The sequence below is a fragment of the Typopeltis vanoorti genome, chromosome 24 (assembly GCF_054136105.1).
Source record: "Typopeltis vanoorti isolate ZY-2024b chromosome 24, IOZ_Tvanoo_1.0, whole genome shotgun sequence".
Taxonomy (NCBI): domain Eukaryota; kingdom Metazoa; phylum Arthropoda; class Arachnida; order Uropygi; family Thelyphonidae; genus Typopeltis; species Typopeltis vanoorti.
The window spans coordinates 50,026,464-50,047,694 of NC_143572.1; the positions used below are offsets into that span (position 1 = coordinate 50,026,464).

The 21,231-nt window shown below is 34.8% G+C and overlaps 1 protein-coding gene across 2 annotated transcripts in view; it reads left to right on the forward strand.

The window, feature by feature from the left end:
* The window catches only part of Kap-alpha3 (karyopherin alpha3), a 212,977-nt gene that overhangs the window by 186,079 nt on the left and 5,667 nt on the right, over window positions 1-21,231 (forward strand). For both annotated transcript variants that reach the window (XM_090413974.1, XM_090413973.1), the window contains exon 12: window positions 11,885-11,976. In XM_090413974.1, the coding sequence (XP_090270100.1) occupies window positions 11,885-11,976 (92 nt within the window). The remainder of the gene's footprint in view (window positions 1-11,884; window positions 11,977-21,231) is intronic.

Below are 21,231 nucleotides of genomic sequence, written 5' to 3' on the forward strand. Positions count from 1 at the left end.
CCGATGTAAGAAAACTCATTTAATGAATTAATTGACTGTGCCAAACGCTGTATCAAAGCTTGAGGGAGAGGATATTGATTGAAATAAATGATTTAAATAATTATAATCGGCCTGTGTTTTATTTTCTATCAAAAGTTCAGTTTCTTTTTGGACAGAGGGTGTGTTGCTAAGCTTTACTGTTGTATTTGACAGGTTACTTTGTAGAACCTTCTTTTATGCATGTTGCAGCAAGCGAGAATAGAACATGAAGCTGTCAGCATGAATATCGGATTAGTTGATGAACAAGCAGTAATATACGGGGTTGAAAGTTCTGATAAACACCTAGAACAAAATGATATTAAAGCAACTGATATAACCACAAGAAAGAGCATGCTAGTAGCAGAGTTATGAAGATAACTTGTGTTCTTATATTCTCATATGTTCTTTCTTGCGGTTATATCAGTTAGGAAGTTAGTAATGATGTAAATTTTTCATGTAGTACTATTATATCCTGTACACCCCTTGAGGGTACATGGCAGGAATTTGATGATGATCAAGTTTTGATAAACACCTAGAACAAAATGATATTAAAGCAACTGATATAACCACAAGAAAGAGCATGCTAGTAGCAGAGTTATGAAGATAACTTGTGTTCTTATATTCTCATATGTTCTTTCTTGCGGTTATATCAGTTGCTTTAATATTATTTTGTTCTAGGTGTTTATCAAAACTTCATCATCATCAAATTCCTGCCATGTACCCTCAAGGGGTGTACAGGATATAATAGTACTACATGAAAAATTTACATCATTACTAACTTCCTATCTAAAATTTTCCTCCAAATCAGTCTGTTATTTGTCAAGACTCCAACATTATCAGATCTTATATTTCTATCGTCTAAGGCACTTTGTATCGTATCAATCCACCTATATCTTAGAGAATAGTTAAATAACTAAGATCCCAAAAAAATTCTTGGTTCTGATTGTACCTCTACAATTGCAAAAGCTATGTTCCAGAATTTACACCATCTTCCTCTGGTTCATTTTCCTGCAAACCTGGCAGAGAACACTTGTTTTGCTAATCTTTCCTTGCACATTCTGTTTAAGTGACCATACCACCTGAGATTAGCTCTGCTAATGCATTCCTGGATGCTGCACTTTTCTAATATCCTCATTTTTAATATTATATTGCCATTGATGCCATCTGTTCATGCCTCTAATCTTTCTGAGGACTCTCATATCTGCAGTCTCTAGTCTTTGGTCAGGTGTTCTACTTCTGACCCAGCTCTCAGATCCATGAGTTAAAACTAGTTTGAACACTGTCTTGTATACAGTTAATTTAGTATTATGACTAATTTCTCTCTTATTCCATATGGATTTATTCAATTGACTTCCTACTATACCAGCTTTGATTCTGTTGTCTATTTCCATATTTAATTTACCATCTTCACTAAAAATCATGCCTAAAATGTTGAGATGTAGCTGAAATGTTTTACTTGTTCCACAGGTTCTCCATTCACAACACAGTTGACATTTTCAACGATTCTTCTTATTTTGTTGAAAGTTTATTTTTCACTTGGTTAGAGTATAATAAATTTAGTTTAATCCTTTATCCAAGTGTGAGCAAACAAAGTTTGTGCCTGAAAGTATCTTCAGGACTGGGGTAAGGTGGTACAGGGCACTCCTTGCAAAGGTGGAGCAAGCTACCAACACTCCTATCTCAGTATCTGATTCTTCTTATTTTCATTGTCTTTGTCTTTTTATTGCTGACTTTCATACCATATCTATTACAACAGTTATTCATTTTAGTCAGGGAATCGTTCAGACTTGTACAGATTTATTTAGAAATATAACATCGTCCGCATAAAGCAAAGAGCTGGCATTAACATCTCCAATTTTGTTATCATGATTAATACCACTTTCCTTCATAATGTGATAAATATAGATAATGAATAAGAGAGGGGTTAATGTACATCCTTGTCTGACACCAGATTTAACATCAAATCATCTTCCTGTACTTCCTTCAGTTCTAACTGCTGATTTACAACTCAGATAAAGTATTGCTTGATATGATGCTCCATTGACACCATAAACTGTAGCATTTTGAATAGCTTTTCTCTTTTGCATTTGTCATATGCATTTTCCAGATATACAAAACCTAAGTACAGATCTTTGTTATATTTCCATCATTTCTCAACTATTTGTCGTAAAGTGAAAATCTGAACTTGATACTTCTACCTTAGTAGAACCTTCTGTGCAACCATAGGCACAAATAAGTCTCATTGTCCAGTTCCCCATTCTGATATTTGCTCACATCTCTGAGACTGCCTGCCATCCAAGAAGATTAGCCTCATATTTAGTGTTGAATACTATGGCCACTCCTTTTTTTCCTTGATTGTCATTGCCTGAATATAACATTTTGTATTTATTGCCCAGAAAGATCTCACCAGTTTTTGTCTTTTTTGTTTCAGTCATCCCTATTATGTCGATCTGGTACTTATCTAATTCCTCAGCTAGCATAATTTCTTTGCCATTCTGGCTTCTTATGTTGATAGTACCGATCTTTAACTCTGACGATGTTGAGTTTGGGTGTGTTTTCAGATTTGTTCCAGTAGCTGAGTTTTCGCTGTTCTCCCTGGTTCCCTGGCGAAAACAACGGGAGCCTTGTTTAACCAGGCAACGTCCCAGCCGGTGTGAAATTTTGTCATGTTGTACCATCATTTTGTATTCTGGTTTAAGCCAGATATTTAAGTGGAATACAATTTGGTCAGCTAAATCCCAAATTGCCAGCCCAACCTCGTTCGTTCAGTATCCAGGTAGATACCCAACAGGGTGCACCACGAGAAGGTGAGTATTGGACATTAGGTCAGAAGCCCTGCCGGTTCTCCGCATTCCTTTAAAGGCTATGTAGAGGTCTCCTCTCAGTTATACAACTTTGACCCTTAAGCATCCCTTTATCAGAACTTTCCAGATTTAAATTGACCAGCACTGTAAATAGAAGTAAATGTATGTATTTTGGACTGAAAAGATTACAAGCTGTATTACACAAATAAGACTACTGCTAAGGACTGCAGGAGACTTTGAGGATAATGGTGGACAAGGAGTTGACCAGCAGGAAGGTAGACATGGATTGTGTAAAAAAAGGCAGGATCTGCAAGGGAGGGTTACAAAAGCAGATATAAATCTGAGAGATTATTTCTAGAATCTGTCACAATACTACAACATTCACCAAATATAAAATGGCAAACAATTATCCCGATACCTTCAAGATCCCATCGATGCATTTTTTTTACGCTGTGTTTGCTTTCCCACTGGTGTTCTTTGTTCTCACGAAGATGCCTTGGAGATCAAGATGTAATATTGGCCTAATAATTTAATAGCTAAGTGTTGATTAAATTAACTATTATCCCTACACATGTTTTCTCCTCTGAACATGAACATAAAGGCTGCTAATTCATTATTTATTTTAAAATTGGATATTATATAGTGCTTGGTCTTCTTTTCTGATGTATCTTGGATAGGAGATGATGATCATTTTGCTGTGATTTTACATGTCAAAGAAGAATGCAGAGGGAGCAGGGGGATTTTATCTGTTTTACTTATATTGTAAGGTGTGTTTGTGTGTGTGGCATATTTAAATTCATCAGTAAGAGCTATATTTGGTGAATAAAAACAGCCTTGACCCTCATGCTACTATTTTCAGGAATGCCATATTGTTGTTCTCTGTAGTGAAGTCTTTTTATGCTGGATATTGAAATGCAATAAAAATATATCTTAATGTGTGAGCCATCTGGCTAAATAGTAACATAGTGCTGGCTATACTTTAGGTTTAAACTGTGTTTTTAAACACTTTGGTCTTTAGTTATTCTATACAGATATTTGCTTAAGGGGGGGACTCATAGGAGTCCCATCTAAATGTGCTTGTATATGTTCCTTTCCATATAAAATCACCAACATAAACACTAATATGTATAATTCAAGATGTCAGAATGTACAGGACGTTAATAAGATCAAGAGGTTCTGGTACATGCATTAGCAAATAGAATAATAATAATATCACCATATTATTAGGGGTGCTTAAGGGTCAAAGCTGTATAACTGAGAGGAGACCTCCACATAGCCTTTAAAGGAATGCGGAGAACCGACCAGGGCTTCTGACCTAATGTCCAATCCTCACCTTCTCGTGGTGCACCCTGTTGGGTATCTACTTGGATACTGAACGGACGAGGATGGGCTGGCAATTTGGGATTTAGCCGACCAAATTGTATTCTTATTGGTTAAACCAAAATATAGAATGATGGTACAACATGACAAAATTTCATGCCAGCTGGGGCGTCGCCCGGTTAAACAAGGCCCCCGTTGTTTTCGCCAGGGAACCAGGGCGAACAGCGAAAAGTCAGCTACTGGAACAAATCTGAAAATAAACCCCAACTCAACATCACCATAGTTAAAGATCGGTACTATCAACGTAAGAAGCCTGAATGGCAAAGAAATGGAGCTAGCTGAGGAATTAGATAAGTATCAGATCGACATAATAGGGGTGACTGAAACAAAAAAGACCAAAACTGGTGAGATCTTTCTGAGCAATAAATACAAAATGTTATATTCAGGCAATGACAATCAAGGAAAAGAAGGAGTAGCCATAGTATTCAACACAAAATACGAGGCTAATCTTCTTGAATGTCAGTCAGTCTCAAGTAGAGTAATGTGGGCAAATATGAGAATGGGGAACTGGACAATGAGACTTATTTGTGCCTATGGTCCCACAGAAGGTTCTACTAAGGTAGAAGTGGAGGAATTTTTTGTGGCTTTAGAAAAAGCAACTGACACAATGAAAAAGGAAAAGTTGGTCCTTGTTAGGGATCTAAAGCAGAGTAGGAAATGATTGTGAGACATACAAAAATATTTTGGGAAAATTTGGAGAAAAGAGCAAAGCTAATAATAATGGCAAATATCTGTTGGATTTCTGCTCAGGACATGGACTGGTTATTACTAACACCATGTTCCAACATAAAAATGTGCACAAATTCACATGGAGAGAAGAGGCTAGGAATAAGAAAAGTCTCATTGACTGTGTTATTGTTGATAGTGATGTTTTCTCCCTGGTGCAGGACACCAGAGTGTACAGAGGATTTGAAATTGGAAGTGATCACTACGTAGTCTTGAGCAGGATAAAATTGAATTTCATATTGAAAAGAATAACATGTAAGAAAGTTTTAAAGCGAATAAAAGTTGAGCAGCTCTCAGATGTGAGCTGTAGACTAAAATACACAAAGATTATTGAAGAAAAAATGAAAGAGTTTGAGAACAGAAATCAAACCTTGGAGATTCAGTGGCAAACTCTGAAGAAAACATTGATTGATTCTGCCAGAGAGGCATGTGGTGAGGTTGTCTGTAAGGATAAAAAAATCAGAACTCCCTTGTGGACACAGGAAGTTAAAGAGGCAGTGAAGGAAAAGAAGAAAGCATACCAAAAGTTCCTGTCAAATAAGTCAGCTTGTGCTCTTAGAGAATATAGAGACAAATGCAAGAATGCTAAATACTGTGTAAAACTAGCTAAACAAAAGTCATGGGAGGACTTTGGCAAGAATATAGAAAATAAATATCAAGAGGGTAGCAAAATATTCTGGAGGTTGTTGAAGAAGCTTAAGAATGGAGGAAAGAGTGCTATAAAAGGAATTAGAGATGATAAAGGTGACATGAAAATGGGAGAAAAAGATATCCTTGAAGTATGGAGTAATTACTTTGAAAAACTGCTAAATGAAACAAGCAGTGATGACAGCACAGTGGTAAAAAACACTGACCAGGCATGCAGTCAGGAATACATATCCATACTTGAAGTAGAAAAAGCCATCAAAGGCTTGAAATGTGGAAAGGCAGCAGGAGTAGATGATATTCGACCAGAAATGCTGAAGTGTGGTGGTATAAGAGTCTTACAGTGGCTGCACTGCATAGTTCAGAAAGCCTGGACAGAGGGACGAATTCCCGATGATTGGAGTAGAGCTCTCATAGTACCCATATATAAAAAGGGAAATAAAACTGAATGTGAGAATTTCAGAGGTATTTCCCTACTGAATGTTCCTGGCAAGATCTATGCAAGTATTCTTGAGAAACGGTTGAGAAGAATTGTGGAGAAAAGCTTGGTGAAGAACAAGCTGGATTCAGGCCAAATAGAGGCTGTCAGGATCAGATCTTCACTTTACGACAAATAGTCAAGAAAGCATGGGAATATAACAAAGATCTGTATTTAAGTTTTGTCGATCCGGAAAAGGCATATGACAAGGTGCCAAGAGAGAAGCTATTCAATACGCTGCAGTTATATGGTGTCAATGGGGCATTATATCAAGCAATACTTAGTCTTTATTTGAGTTGTAAGTCAGCAGTTAGAATTGAAGGAAGTACAGGAAGATGGTTTAATGTTAAATCTGGTGTGAGACAAGGATGTATATTATCCCCTCTGTTATTCATTATCTATATGGATCACATTATGAAGGAAAGTGGTATTAAACATGATATCAAAATTGGAGATGTTAATATCAGCTCTTTGCTTTATGTGGATGATGTTATACTTCTAAATAAATCCGCTACATGTCTGCAAGATTCTCTGACTAAATTGAATAGCTGTTGTAACAGATATGGTATGAAGGTCAGCAATAAAAAGACAAAGACAATGAAAATAGGCAGAATCATTGAAAATGTCAACTGTGTTATGAATGGAGAACCTGTGGAACAAGTAAAACATTTCAACTATTTAGGCACGATTTTTACTGAAGATGGTAAATTAAATATAGAAATAGATAACAGAATCAGCAAAGCTGGTGGGAAGTCAATTGAATAAATTCATATGGAATAAGAGAGAAATTAGTCGGAACACTAAATTAGCTGTATACAAGACAGTGTTCAAACCAGTTTTAACTTATGGATCTGAGAGCTGGGTCAGAAGTAAAACACTTGACCAAAGACTAGAGACCACAGATATGAGAGTCCTGAGGAAGATTATAGGCGTGAACAGATGGCATCAATGGCAGTATCATATTAAAAACGAGGATATTAGGAAAGAACTTGACATTGTCAGCATCCAGGAATGCGTTAGCAGAGCTAATCTCAGCTGGTATGGTCACTTAAACAGAATGGGCGAGGAAAGATTAGCAAAACAAGTGTTCTCTGCCAGGTTGGCAGCAAAACGACCCAGAGGAAGACCATGATATAGGTGGATTGATACGGTACAAAGTGCTTTAGACAATAGAAATATAAGATCTGATAATGTTGGAGTGTTGACAAGTAACAGACTGATTTGGAGGAAAATTGTAGATAGGAAATTAATAATGATGTAATTTTTTTCATGTAGTACTATCATATCCTGTACACCCCTTGAGGGTACATGGCAGGAATTTGATGATGATGATAATATCACCATGATGTTGGAACTTTTGAGAAAAACTTTGAAAATTGCTTTGGAATTATTTGATTTTTTTTTTTTTTTTTGTAAAGAAAGTGGTGAGGAGGTAATTTTATCAAATGTTAGTTTAAGTGTACTATTCATGTTATCAACTACTGGACAAAAGTGATTATTCTGCCTTAGTAAGGTTTCATCTTGTTAGTGATTTGTTTGTGCCAAGAATCTAAAGAATATGAATTTTTGAATTATTTTTATTTACTCTTCATGTGTTATTTTATGACAAGTATTTAGATGATACAATCATGCCATCATCCCTGATATTCTTAAAATTACTGCCATCTCTCTTACCACTGAACTCAAATATGTATGCTACACTTTTTTAGCCAGTGGCTAAAATCCAGAGGGTGTAATGGATAAAACAATATACCTCTCTCTCTCTCTCTCTCACTCACACACACAAATATATTCCAGATACAGATAACCTTCATGCCATTTTTAAACTATATATCAAACCAGCAGCCCTTACATTCTAAATTAAACACCTTTTGCCATATCTAGGAATGTACATAAGTGTCTTAAAGAACAGAAAAAATATGTATGCTACCACCTGACGGAAAATCAGGACTAGTAGACAGTGCATTGGACATCTCTTCATGCCGGATTAAATGGAAAGAAACAGTGACATTGCATAAAGGTGAGAGTCCATCTTTTGAAATGGTATCTCAACTGAAGCACACTTCTAATCTGCATGGCTGCATTAATTTTCTCAAAATTTAAAAGTTGGCCCAATGGCTATTTCTAGCTTATTTTATGCTATCAAAAAACACAGGACTCTACAAAAGATGTTGATTGGAACCTATCAAAATAGCAGCTAAATAGATTATATAATTCATTCTTATATGGTGTTGTGAGTGGCTACAGTTAAAAGCCTTTTTCAGAAATCTTTTGCTGTAAATTCTTGCAAAAACTCAGTTATTGAATTTTTGTGTAAATATTTTGACACTAGTGTTTTTAGAGAAAGTTTTTTTCAGCATTATACTTTTGTATTCCAACAATTATAATTTAATCATTGCTTAGAAAAACATTCAACTCCTATTGACAATATTCTGTAGTGGATAGTTTCAATAGATTAGTACATTTTATTTTCTCTCTGCAACTTCAACACGTACTTCATTTTCGTTTCTTATGAAATAATGTACTTGGAAGAATTCTGTTTACTTAGTGCATTTCTATTCTACACAACTATTCAAAAATCCATTACATCGTCAGGAATTATACTTCTAAATGCTAGTTTACAATGAAATATAGATAGTAATGAAGAAAATATTCATAAAATCCACTGCAACAAATATTCTTCAAAAATAAATAAATAAAAACACTATGATGAACTTCCAAAAAGGTCCAACTCCAGTTAGTGCTACCCTTAAAAAAAAAAAAATTCGCTCTAGCAAATGCTCCACTATAATAAAGCAGTCTGTGAAACTTAGATTTGCCATATCTCTATATAGAATGTAATATGTATATAATCAGGCAGTTCTCACTATATAAACTAGTTAACAGACTTCTAAGTCCCATTAGTTTATTATGATGGAAATTTGCTATATCAAACTTTCTCATTACAATAAACTATGTCAAATTCCTCTGTACCCCAAGGAGTGTATGAAATATTATAATAGTGCTACATAATTAAATTTATGTTATCACTAGCTTTGTATTGACAATTTTCCTCTAAATTAATCTTACTTTTCAGGATTCCAATAATGTCAGATCTTATATTTTTGTCTTCTAGACCACCACTGACTGCATCAATCCACTTTGGTTGGGCTTTTCTTGCTATCCTGGTAACAGACCTATTTTGTTAATTATTCCTCTTCCATTCCATTTAAATAACTACATCCAGATTAGCTCTGCACACATTCTTGAAGGCCTAATACTTCTGATATCTTCATTTTGAATGTGATTCCGCTACGGATGCATTTTGTTAATTCCCTAATTTTTCTCGGAATATTCATGTATGTGGTCTCTTGTCTTTTGATCAACTATTTTATTTCTGATGAAGCTTGCAAATCCTTAAGTTGGTTTGAACATTGTCGTCTCTACTACTAGTTTAGTGTTTTGGCTCTGGCTTCCTATCATATTAGCTTTGTTTAATTTGTAATCTAAAGTATTTTAAAATACTTTACTTGTTCTATAAATTCTCCATGAAGAATAATTGTTGTTTTTCACAGTCCTACTTATTTTCCTAGGCTGTCATCTTTTTATTGCTGATTTTTATGCCAAATTAGTTACAGCAGTCATTCACTTCAGGAATCCTCAAGATGTGTACTGCAGTTATTTGAGTATAATATCACCTGCATAATATAAATAACTCATATTAGCATCTCCAGTTTTGATATCAGGATTAATACCACTTTCTTTCAGAATGCATTCCACATAGATGATGAATAATAGAGATATGTTCTCATTTTAAACCTGGGTTTACATTGGAATATTCTCCTGTATACTTCTTTCAGTTCTGACTTCCAACTTAAACTTAGGCTATGTATTTGTATAATGTCCCATGCACATGTGTAATTATGAGGGTGTACTGAAAAGTTGTGATAATCACCATTAAGGAATTGAAGTTGAACCATGTTCTATGTGTTTATAAGAACTTTTCTGCCCCCCCCCCCTTGTATAGGGTTTTGATTATTTTTTTTCACCTTATTGTATGAGTTTTGCAGTTTTGCAAACTTAAATGCAGATCCTTATTCCCGCATTTCCATTTTTTCTTATCATTGTATTGTATGACTTTTGCAGTTTTGCAAAACACAAATACAGATCCTTATTTTATTCCCATGATTTTTTGACTACTCTGTCTTAAAGTAGAAATTTGATTCTAACTGCCCTTGTTTGGCATGAATTTTAACTTGTCTTCTTAGTATGCTTGCATAAATCTTAAACTTCATCACAGAAATTCCTGTATAATTTTGACTTTATCTCCCTTTTTTCTTTATAGGTCAGTACTATGAGAGCTCTACTCCAATCATCCAGAACTTGAACCTTCTGACAAGACTTTCTGAATTATGCGCTGTTAAACTTTTATACCTTAATATTTGCACATTTCTGATTGAATATCATCTACCTCAGCTGCCTTTCTTAATTGCAGCTTTCTGATGACTTTTTCTGCTGATCATATTCCTCTTGAAAATTTTCTACCACTGTCGCTTCCATTTAACAGTTTTTCAAAATAGTTATTCTAGACATTTAGAATATCTTCAGTTTTGATGTCACTTTTATTACTTCTGATTTAAACTGTTTCAATTTTCTCTTTTCTCCAGTAATATTTATACATTTGTATTTACAGTTTGCTTCACAAAACTGCTTAACTTGGATTCTTTTTAAAATTTTCATATGATTTCATTTGGGATGTTTTCAGGTCTTTTTCCAAATGAAGGTTTTTTTCAAAAATAAATAAATATATATACAGGGTGTTCGGGATAAATTTGACATATTTATAATTAATTATATTTTTCCGTAAGTTACATGTATTAACACACACTTCTCTTCATTTAAAAGTTTGGACCCTTCTTCATTCATATACAAGATGTCAGAAAGGATGGATAGCTGGAACCCACCTGAATCATGGAAGAGAATAACTTGTATCATGATGATTCGTGCCCGCCATCAAAATAAGGATATTACGACTGCTGCCCAATGCTCCCTGAATACAGTAAAAACAATCAGGCATGAACTAGAGACTTGCAATGGTGACTACGAGGATGTAGCAAGAAGAAAGATCCCTAGCAGACGATCTGATTGCGTTCGTACAGCAGAATTCCTCGCAAATCTGCAGGAACAGGTGTTGAAGAACCCTGGCATTGGAATTCGGGCTTTGTTCGTGGAGTTGCTAACTGTAGTCAAGCCCTGGATAACAAGGGTAGCCAATGGTAGGCCGTATGTATGGCAGCAGGATTCGGCCCCTTGCCACACCTCTGGGAAAAGTCAAAAATGGTTGTCTGAAAATTTCTACGACTTCACCAGTCCAAATGTTTGGCCTCCAAACTCCCCAGACCTTAACCCCATGGATTATTTTGTATGGGGCGCAGTTGAAAAAGACACCAATCGCACTTCCAGTAATACAAAAGCCCAGTTAATGGATAAAATTAAAACAGTTTTTGCGGCCCTTCCCAGGGAGACTGTAGCATCAGCTTGTTCGAGGTTCCGAAGCAGAATTGAAGCTGTGATCGATGCTAATGGTGGTTATTTTGAGTAAATCTTGTTGATAGTATTGTAATTAACTCTGCCTGTAATGTTTTTTTGTCAATTCATTAAATTTAATAGATACAAAGAAGATTTTCTTTTTCCTTACGAAACTGTCAAATTTATCCCGAACACCCTGTATATAATACTGCTCACCTATAACCATGTTTGCACAAAAAATTTTAGTTTCTCATACTCAATACTTCATTGCTATACTAATGTTTTTTTTTTTTTTTTTTTTTTTTTTTTTTTTTTTTAACCCTAGGACTAGATAAAATTGAAGCTCTTCAGAATCACGAAAATGAAGATATTTATAAATTGGCTTATGAAATAATTGATCAGTACTTTTCTGATGATGTAAGTAGAACTGTTAGCTAAAGGTTATTGCAAATATTATCAAATACTAATTCTTCTCTTTTAAAGTGTTTTGCTTGCTTAATTTTAGGGATGTGCTAAATATTTGGTATTCAGCCGCTTCAGGGTGTTTTTCTGATATTCAGCTTCGGCAGAATCAGTAGAAAGATTTGATATTTTTTTATCATAATCATAATTATTCTCGATGTTTTCAATATATACCAGAAATTTAAATAAGTTCTGTTATTATTTAATTTTTATTGATTGTGATTGATTGATTTTGAAAAAAATAAGTACAATATTTTTTCTGATTTTATGCTGTATTATTTTTTTAAATACAATGTTCTCCATGAAATTAAACAATGGTTTTATTATATCAAAATGGAGGATATTATGGATTCATCTATATTTTATAGCCAAATGCAGAAAGTTGAAATGTAGTTGAAAAAATTTACCAGTGAGCTTTTGAGTTATTCTCAAAATTGGAATTGCCTTTACTTGCACTATTTAAACAGTATGAACTCTGTCCACAAACCTTTATTCGTGTTTTATTAATGCATTAAGTTTCACTAGCCTGAACACCAGACTTCAAAATATATTTATTCGTATGGGGTTTCCTCCGTTCCTCGACCGTCCCTTAGGACTGGTTGAGCCCTCCTAGCAAGGGATTAAGAATGTATTTTGTGACTGTAAATCCATGTGTGCTCACAGGTCTGTTTGCCTGTTCTGAGGGACGAAAAGCCTGAGTTTCCGGTAAAAAGAAAAACATCTAACTCCGTACAAACCAGCTAACTCACCTTTAGTTGAAAAGACCAGATAAAGGTTCCTCATGCCATGGATGGGAATCAAACACAGGTCTTTCCGACCAAAGGGCTTCCTCTGTGCCGACTGAGCTATGGAGGCTCTAGGCTTCAAAATGACCAGATTCAAAAAATTTGAGGTAAAGTGCAGGGATGAGCTTTCCAAGATTATCCCTGCTAAAAATAGAGCTAAAAACTTATATTTATCTTATATAAGATATTGTAATAGACAATATTACAGATACATCTATATTTCATAGCAAAATATGGAAAGAAATGTTCAGAAATTTTTGAAACTTTTTAGTTTTTTAGTTATTTGGAACAGACCACTCTAGACCTAAATCCCTGATAAGCATGATGATGATTTTTAGTTTTTATTTGGCTATAAAACATGGATGTGCAACAATATCCTCCATTTCAATATCATATTTATTTCAAATGAAATCATCTCAGCTCTATACTTAAAAATTTGATAGTTAGTATATTTAAGGAAAGTGAAGTTTTATTTTTTCTTTTTATCAAAGAAGATCCAAAAAGTATTCATTTTGGCAATGTAAAATAAACATAAATAGCAGTATTAAAGAAACATTCTTATTTCATAGCTAAATATACATCATCATCATCAACAACCATAGGGGCGATGACATCATCATCATCTTCTTTTGTTCTTTCGTTCAATCATTCCAAACAGCATCATTTTTAACTTTCTCTCATCATTCATTCTACATATATGACCAAACAGACATAGTTTCCTTTTGATCAGGTTTTCTTTTGGTTGTATTCATCTGTAGATTTCCTCATTGTTCACTTTCTGTATCCAGCCTATTCTCAAGATCTTTCTATAGCACTTCCTCTCAAATGCCAATATCCTCCTTTCATATTCTCTCAGGGTTACCCAGGCCTTGCATCCATAGAGCATGCTGCTGAAGATACAGGTTTCTACAATGTGCAGTTTAGTTTGCATCTTTATAGCTCGGCTCTTCCATATTTTGTCCATGGCTTTTAAAATAATTGTTGCTCTGGCTATTCTAATTTTTATCTCTTTTTTTGGGGTCCAAGTCATGCATCGTGTGGCATCCAAGATATTTGAAGTGTTCCACATTTTCCAGTTGAAATCTGTCTATAGTAACTCCTGTTGTCCGAATATCATTGTTTTAGTTTTTTCAAAGTTGACATTTAGTCCATATCTTTTTCCTTCTGTGTATAGTGTTTACAATGTCTGTTCCAGCCTTGCTGCATCGTCTTTAATCTTATCTAGTGTTCTTCCCAGATGTGTGTGATGAAGATGATTGGTGATATTGGGTCCCCTTGACTAGTGGAAAACCAGTCTCCAGTTTCACCTGCTATTCTGATTTTTGCTTGTGCTTGGCTGTTTATATCTTTCAGCAGGCGGATCAATTTATTGTCCACACCATAGGATTCCAAGACAGCCCATGTTATATTTTGGCCAATAATATCAAATGCTTTTTGGAAGTCCACAAGTATATCTTTTTGTTCTTTCTTCGAGCTTTCTCTGCTATTAGTCTCAGTGCGAGTATTTGTTGCACTATACTTCGATCTTGTCGAAATCCGGCTTGCTCATCAGGAAGATGTGTCTCTATATGACCCTTCAGGCGTTCCGTTAGTATTTTCATCAGCACTTTGCCAAGATGACTCATCAATGCAATAGTTCTGTAATTGGTGCATTCTAAAGCACTGCCTTTCTTATGAAGAACAACCAAGACCGATTTTTTTCCTCTCTTCGGGGGCATACCCTGATCTCCATATTTCATTACATAGCTTGTGTATTTCTTTTACCACTGATTCTCCCCCATATTTTAGCATCTCACCTATTATGTTGTCATTTCCAGGATTCTTGAGATGCTTTATAGCCTTATTCACCTCCTCTTCCAAGGTGTCATTTTCAAAGATCTCTGCTGGTGGAAAGATTGCTTTTAGTTCTTTGATTACTTCTGTTGCAGTATCATTTAGTTGATTTTTATATAGTTCACTACAATATCTTGTCCATCTGTGTATGATTTCTATCTTGTCCATCAATACTTGACCATTTTCATCTGACTGCTACTGATCTTGTTTGCCACTTCCTATTGACATTTCTTATAAGTTTGTAGACCTCTCTAGTTTTGTGTTCTCCATAGTACTGTTCAATGTCTTTGCACTGGTCCTCCAACCATTTGGCTTTATCAGATCTTGCTGCTTTCCGTACTTCATTGCATTTTTGAGGGTATAACTCATCTGCTGCCTCTGAATTATCTCTTTTAAGTTTCAGTTCTCTTTTCTCTTGTACCAATTTTAGAGTTTCCTGAGTTATCCATTTCTTGTTGATCTCAGCAATTACTTCCTCTACTGCTTTTTTTAGCACTGTAGTCAGTCATTCTGCTCTTGTATTTATATTTTGTTTTTCACCTGGGGTCTTAAGCTTAGTTTCCAATATGTTCTGATATGCTGTTCTTAGCCTGTCTTCATTTCGTTTTGAGATGCCTCTAGCTTTTTGGAACTTTCCTTTGTACTTCTGTTTTTTAAAATAAATATATATATAAAAACTTGGAGAGTTTCGAATAAAGAAGAGAGAATATGAGAATACAATCATCCACATCAGAATTGCTTTAGCTTGCAGTAGCTAATGATTTTTTTTTTTTTTTTTTTTTTCCCAAACCATTTATTTATAATATTTAATTCAATATGCTTGGGCCAAATTTCAAATTGAACATTCAGTGCTTTGGCACATACCTAACTACCTTCTCTTAACCTAATACACACATACACACACTACCTGTATGAGGATGTCATTTTTATTTTTTATCTGGAACAATTTAACATTTCATAGATATTGTTAATGTAGTTGACACACTACTACCTGTATGAGGTTTTGTGAATGTCATTTTTATTTTTTGTCTGGAACAATTTAATGTTTTAACTTTGCAAACAATTGGTTGTGGAGTCAAATCCCATTATAGCACAGATGGTTTTTGTGAAAGTCACGATGCTAGGTAATGTTTGTTGCCTGGTACATGAATACCAACCTGCTTATTTGCGGTTCTGAGATGGCATAAAAATGTTTATATATATTATGATTCTGTAGGATAGCTTTTTGTACCACACTAAGAGCCGTCCTACAAAATTGACCAAAAGAAAGAAGAAAACATACATGCAATCTGAAACCATGCAAAGGTACCTAAACATTTAGATCTTGATTTGTTCAAGCACTCTGTTGATTAAATAGAATGGAATATTACCAAATATTACATTGACAAAGATCATGACACGCTCCTGGGAAATCTATCTAGGTGCTTGGAAATTCTAAAGTCAATCAAGAACACCCCAAAAAAAGAAACTCACCATACAAACCTTTAATTTGCTTAAAAAAAAAAAAAAAAAGAGAAGAAAACTGAAAGAAAAACCATACAACTTGAATATAAAATTATTTGCAAAGTATTAAAAAAGAAGATCCCAAAGGACTATCAAAAACCTGGGGGGGGGGGGGGCTGAGAAATGCCACTGAATCTAAAAAGAGTTGAAAGAGAATTAATTATGAAAAGCCAATCCCAACAGCATTACTAGATCTAGATGGAAGAAGACACACGGACCAAAAATGGAAAAGATAGTATAAAACTTCTACAATGACCTTTTTGTTTCAAAATATCTTTTACCCGAACCAAAACTTCATAATATATATGATGTACCGGAAATGCTCCCAAGCAAAATAGAATATGCACTCAAAAACATGAAACCCAAGACAACTCCTGACATTGATCATATGAAAATTGAGGATATTCAGCAAGGAGGGCCACAACTTTATGAAGCTCTGGCCAAAAGTTTTACTTGGTACCTAAAAGAAGGAAAAAATATCATCAAAATGAAAGACATCAGAAACAGTTCTTCTCTTCAAAAAAAAGGTGACATAGAAGGCAAAGAATCGCCATCCTGTATGTCTGCTATCACATATATACAAATTAATGATAAAAATTATCAAACAGAATCAAAACCACCCCTCAAGAAGAAATCTATAGTAAAGAACAAGCAGGATTCAAAAAATGATATTCTACAATCGATCACATACAAGTAGTCACCCAACTCAGTGAATGATGCAAAGAATACCAGATCCATCTTTGCTTTCTATTTATCAACTTTAAAAAAATCCCTTGACACCATAGAAAATAGAACAGGCATTACTAGAACAAGTCATCAATCCAGTCTACATCAATCTAATTAAATAAATTAACACTGGCGTCTCTACACAACTTATCCGATGTCCCTATAACTATCACCATAAACCGAGGTGCGCAGCAAGATGTTACCAAACCTTTTTACATGTACTCTGAAAAATGCTTTAAAGAAAATTGACTTAAAAGATGGCATAAACATCAATGGAGAGCTGCTCCAAACACTGTTGCAGAAAATAGTATAAAATAGGACTAAAAATTCATCATAGAAAGTAGAATCCCACACATGTGTTGGTCAAACAATAAATTGACAACTGTATTTCTGAAGAAACATCTAAAAGAAAAAGAGCTGCTTGGACCTCCTTTAACCATATCAAATCCATAATCCCAGATCCTAAACTAGATATCAAAATAAGAGCATGTTCAACAGCTGTGCCCTCCCATCTTTAACTTACACCTCCAAAACTTGGAGCACCACACAAAAACAGGAACTTAGTCTTCAAACCACCCAGCATGCTATGGAAAGAAGAGACTTAGGGATAAGTAAAAAAGACCACATCACAAAAACAACTATCAGAAAATTAACTGAATAAAAAAAGTAATGAAAACCATATATGATAAGGCACAGTGGACAGGTCATATTGCAAGACTTAATGACCACACATGGACCTACTGTGTCACAAACTGGTATCCAAAATCAACCAAGAGAAAACTCGGTAGACCTCCAACTAGATGGGGAAACCTTCTAACCAGAATGATAGGAAACAAGTGGAGAAGAACGGCTCAAGATCACCATAGCTGGAAACTTTGTGATCTGCATTCGTGGAGGAACCCTGAATGAAAGCAACAGGATCCATCCAGATAATTATGATTCTGATTATTCACACCTTAGCCTGCTTATTGTACTGAATGGATGGTGATCTTCTGATTTACCCATAGATGCACCATATGACTATATGATTTTCTTAGTATTGTTATAGTGCGTTTGTGAGGATATCATGACATTGCCCTTTAGTTGGAAAGATCTTTGTTTAAGTTCTGTCTAGGATTTGAAGAACCTTTTTTATATATAAAAAGTTTTTAACTGAATTGAATTAGTCAATCTCATACAAAGATAACTGGAATTTCCCCTTTGAAAAACTTGGATTTTTGTCTTCCACAAAACAAACTAATCAGAAAAATACACAGATTTAAGAGATTATATACTGCCTTCTGAGACATTTGTTTTGGCTGCAGTTCTCTAATTCAAAACTGCATTCTGTCAACAAAAATATTTAGAGTGAAAAACAACAGCCACTGTGCCTTTTTAAATTTAAATGCATTATCAACAAATGAGAGAACCTTCTTTACCAAGTTCAAAGATATCATTTGACTGCTGGTATAAAAGAATGCACATGCCAATCTTGAAAATTTTCAGTCGCCTATACTTGTGATTTACTTCTGAAAAATCACTAGGAGTTCAATACGTAATCACATTCTTCAGTGTCTTGGTTCCCAGAATGATAGGTAACGAGTGGCTTCATTTTGAAGTGTCTCTAGGCGTTTGATCACAACATCAATATTAGGCAATTTCTTGATGCCTTTTGTCCCTCCAACTTCTGTTCATCCATCATAGTATGTTCTTTTGGGCATCTTTTCCAAAAATGACCAGTTTCATCAAAGTTTAACACTTGATAAGTTGAAATAACCTTTGACCAAGTTCTTTGAAATTTTGCATGAATTTATCTACAGCTTAATTTACTGGTGCTGCTTTCCCATGCCTCAGTTAGTTTGATCCTTGTTCTGTTCTTAAAATGCCTTAAGCACTCATAACTCGCTTTTAGCCTTCTCACAAGTCTTTTCTTCCAATACGTCTGTGTTTTTCTGTAAACCCTTCTATGGAGCTTTGTGTCTTAGTCTCATGGTGTGTCCATACTAATGATATGTCTTATTCATATCATGAGTTTTTAGTTTTTAAAGTAGTTATTAAAGTTTTTAGATTCACTTGTGTGTGTAAAGGGTCACTGTTAGATAACTAGCAGGAGGTTCTCCACATAACCTTGAAAGAATGTGGAGAAATGACTGGAGCTTTTCATCTAATGTCCAATTCTAACCTTTATGTGGCTGGTCCGTTAATAAGTATCCAGTGGATACTGAATGAAAATGAGGATTTGCTGGCAGGTTGAAACTTAAACATATTTATTAATTAATTTGACCGTATTTATTTTGCCTTAAAGCAAACATTATGACACCATAATGAAATTTCATACCAGTTGGGGCATCAACCAGTTAAAGTGTGGTTTCATCAGGGAAATAGGGCAAAGAGTGAAAGATCATTTACTGGGACAAGTTGAACTGGCAGAAGTACTGTGTGTACATAATTGTTGTTACTGAGGCTAAAACAGGTGTGCTAAATAATAATAAATATAGGATGTTGTATTCAGGCAGTAGTGATAGCAGTCAATACTAAACATGAAGATAAAGTTCTGATTGGTTGGTAATTTCAAGTAAAGTTATGTGGGTAAATTTAAAAATGAGGAATTGGAAAATGAAAGTCATTTCTGTCTATGAAATGACTTGCACATAAGGTTTACCTAAGAGAAAAGTGGAGAAATTTTTCTAGTCATTAAAGAAAGCAGCTGACATAAAGAAAACAGAACAGCTGATCCTTGTTTGGAGATTTAAACAGCAAAGTAGGATATGAATACCAGACATACAGAAATGTTTTAGGAAAATTTGGAGAAAAGAACAAAACTAATAATAATGTAAGTATCCACTGGATTTCTGTTCAGGATACAGACTAGTCACTGCTAAAACTAAGTTTAAACACAATGATGTGCACCAATTCATGTAGAGAGAAGACACTAGAAAAAAGAAAAATCTTGATGTCTGTGTTATCATTAAGAATGATATCTATACACTGATTCAGGATACAAAAGTATACAAGGGGATTTGAAATTGGAAGTAATCATCATTTAGTGTTAAGCAGAGTAAAAATGAATATCATATTGAAAAGGACAATGTGCGAGAAAGTTTTAAAAAGAATTAAATTTGATAAGGCATTGAACTCATCTATACAAATCATTCAAGAAAAAAAGGGGGTGCTTAAGGGCCAAAGCTGAATAACTTAGAGGAGGCCTCCACATAGTCTTTAAAGGAATTCAGAGAACCAACTAGGGCTTCTTACCTAATATCCAATCCTTGCCTTCTCGTGATGTACCCTGTTAGGTATCTACCTGGATACTGAACAAACGAGGATGGGCTAGCTCTCTGGGATTTAGCTGACCAAATTCTATTCTTATTAGTTTATACCACAAATAAAATGATGGTACAACATGACAGAATTTCATGCTGGCTGGGGTGTCGCCCAGTTAAACAAGGCCCCTGTTGTTTTTGCCAGGGAACCAGGGTGAACCGCGAAAAGTCAGCTACTGGAAAAAATCTGAAAACAAACCCCAACTCAACATCACCAGAGTTAAAGATCGGGTCTATCAACATAAGAAGCCTGAATGGCAAAGAAATGGTGCTAGCTGAGGAATTAGATAAGTACCAGATCGACATAATAGGGGTGACTGAAGCCAAAAAAAGACAAAACTGGTAAGATCTTTCAAAGCAATAAATACAAAATGCTATATTCAGGCTATACCAATCAGGGAAAAGAAGGAGTAGCTATAGTATTCAACGCTAAATACAAGGCCAATCTTCTTGAATGACAGGCAGTATCAAGTAGAGTGATGTGGACAAATATCAGAATGGGGAACTGGACGATGAATCTTATTTTGTGCCTATGGTCTCACAAAAGGTTCTACTAAGGTAGAAATGGGGGAATTTTTTGAGGCTTTAGAAAAAGAAACTGACACAATGAAAAAGGAAAAGTTGGTGCTTGTTGGGGATCTAAATAGCAGAGTAGGAAATGATTGTGAGACATACAAAAATATTTTGGGAAAATTTGGAGAAAAGAGCAAAGCTAATAATAATGGCAAATACCTGTTGGATTTCTGCTCAGGACATGGACTGGTGATTACTAACACAATGTTCCTTCATAAAAATGTGCATAAATTCACTTGGAAAAAAGAGGCAAGGAATAGGAAAAGTTTCATTGACTATGTTATTGTTGATAGTGATGTGTTTTCTTACTATCAACAATAGATAGTGAGAAAACACTAGTGCAGGACACTAGAGTGTACAGAGGATTTGAAATTGGAAGTGATCACCATTTAGTCTTGAAAGAAGAACATGTAAGAAAGTTTTAAAGCAAATTAAAATTGAGCAGCTGTCATATTTTTTTTTATGTTCAGCACATACATGAGAGGTTG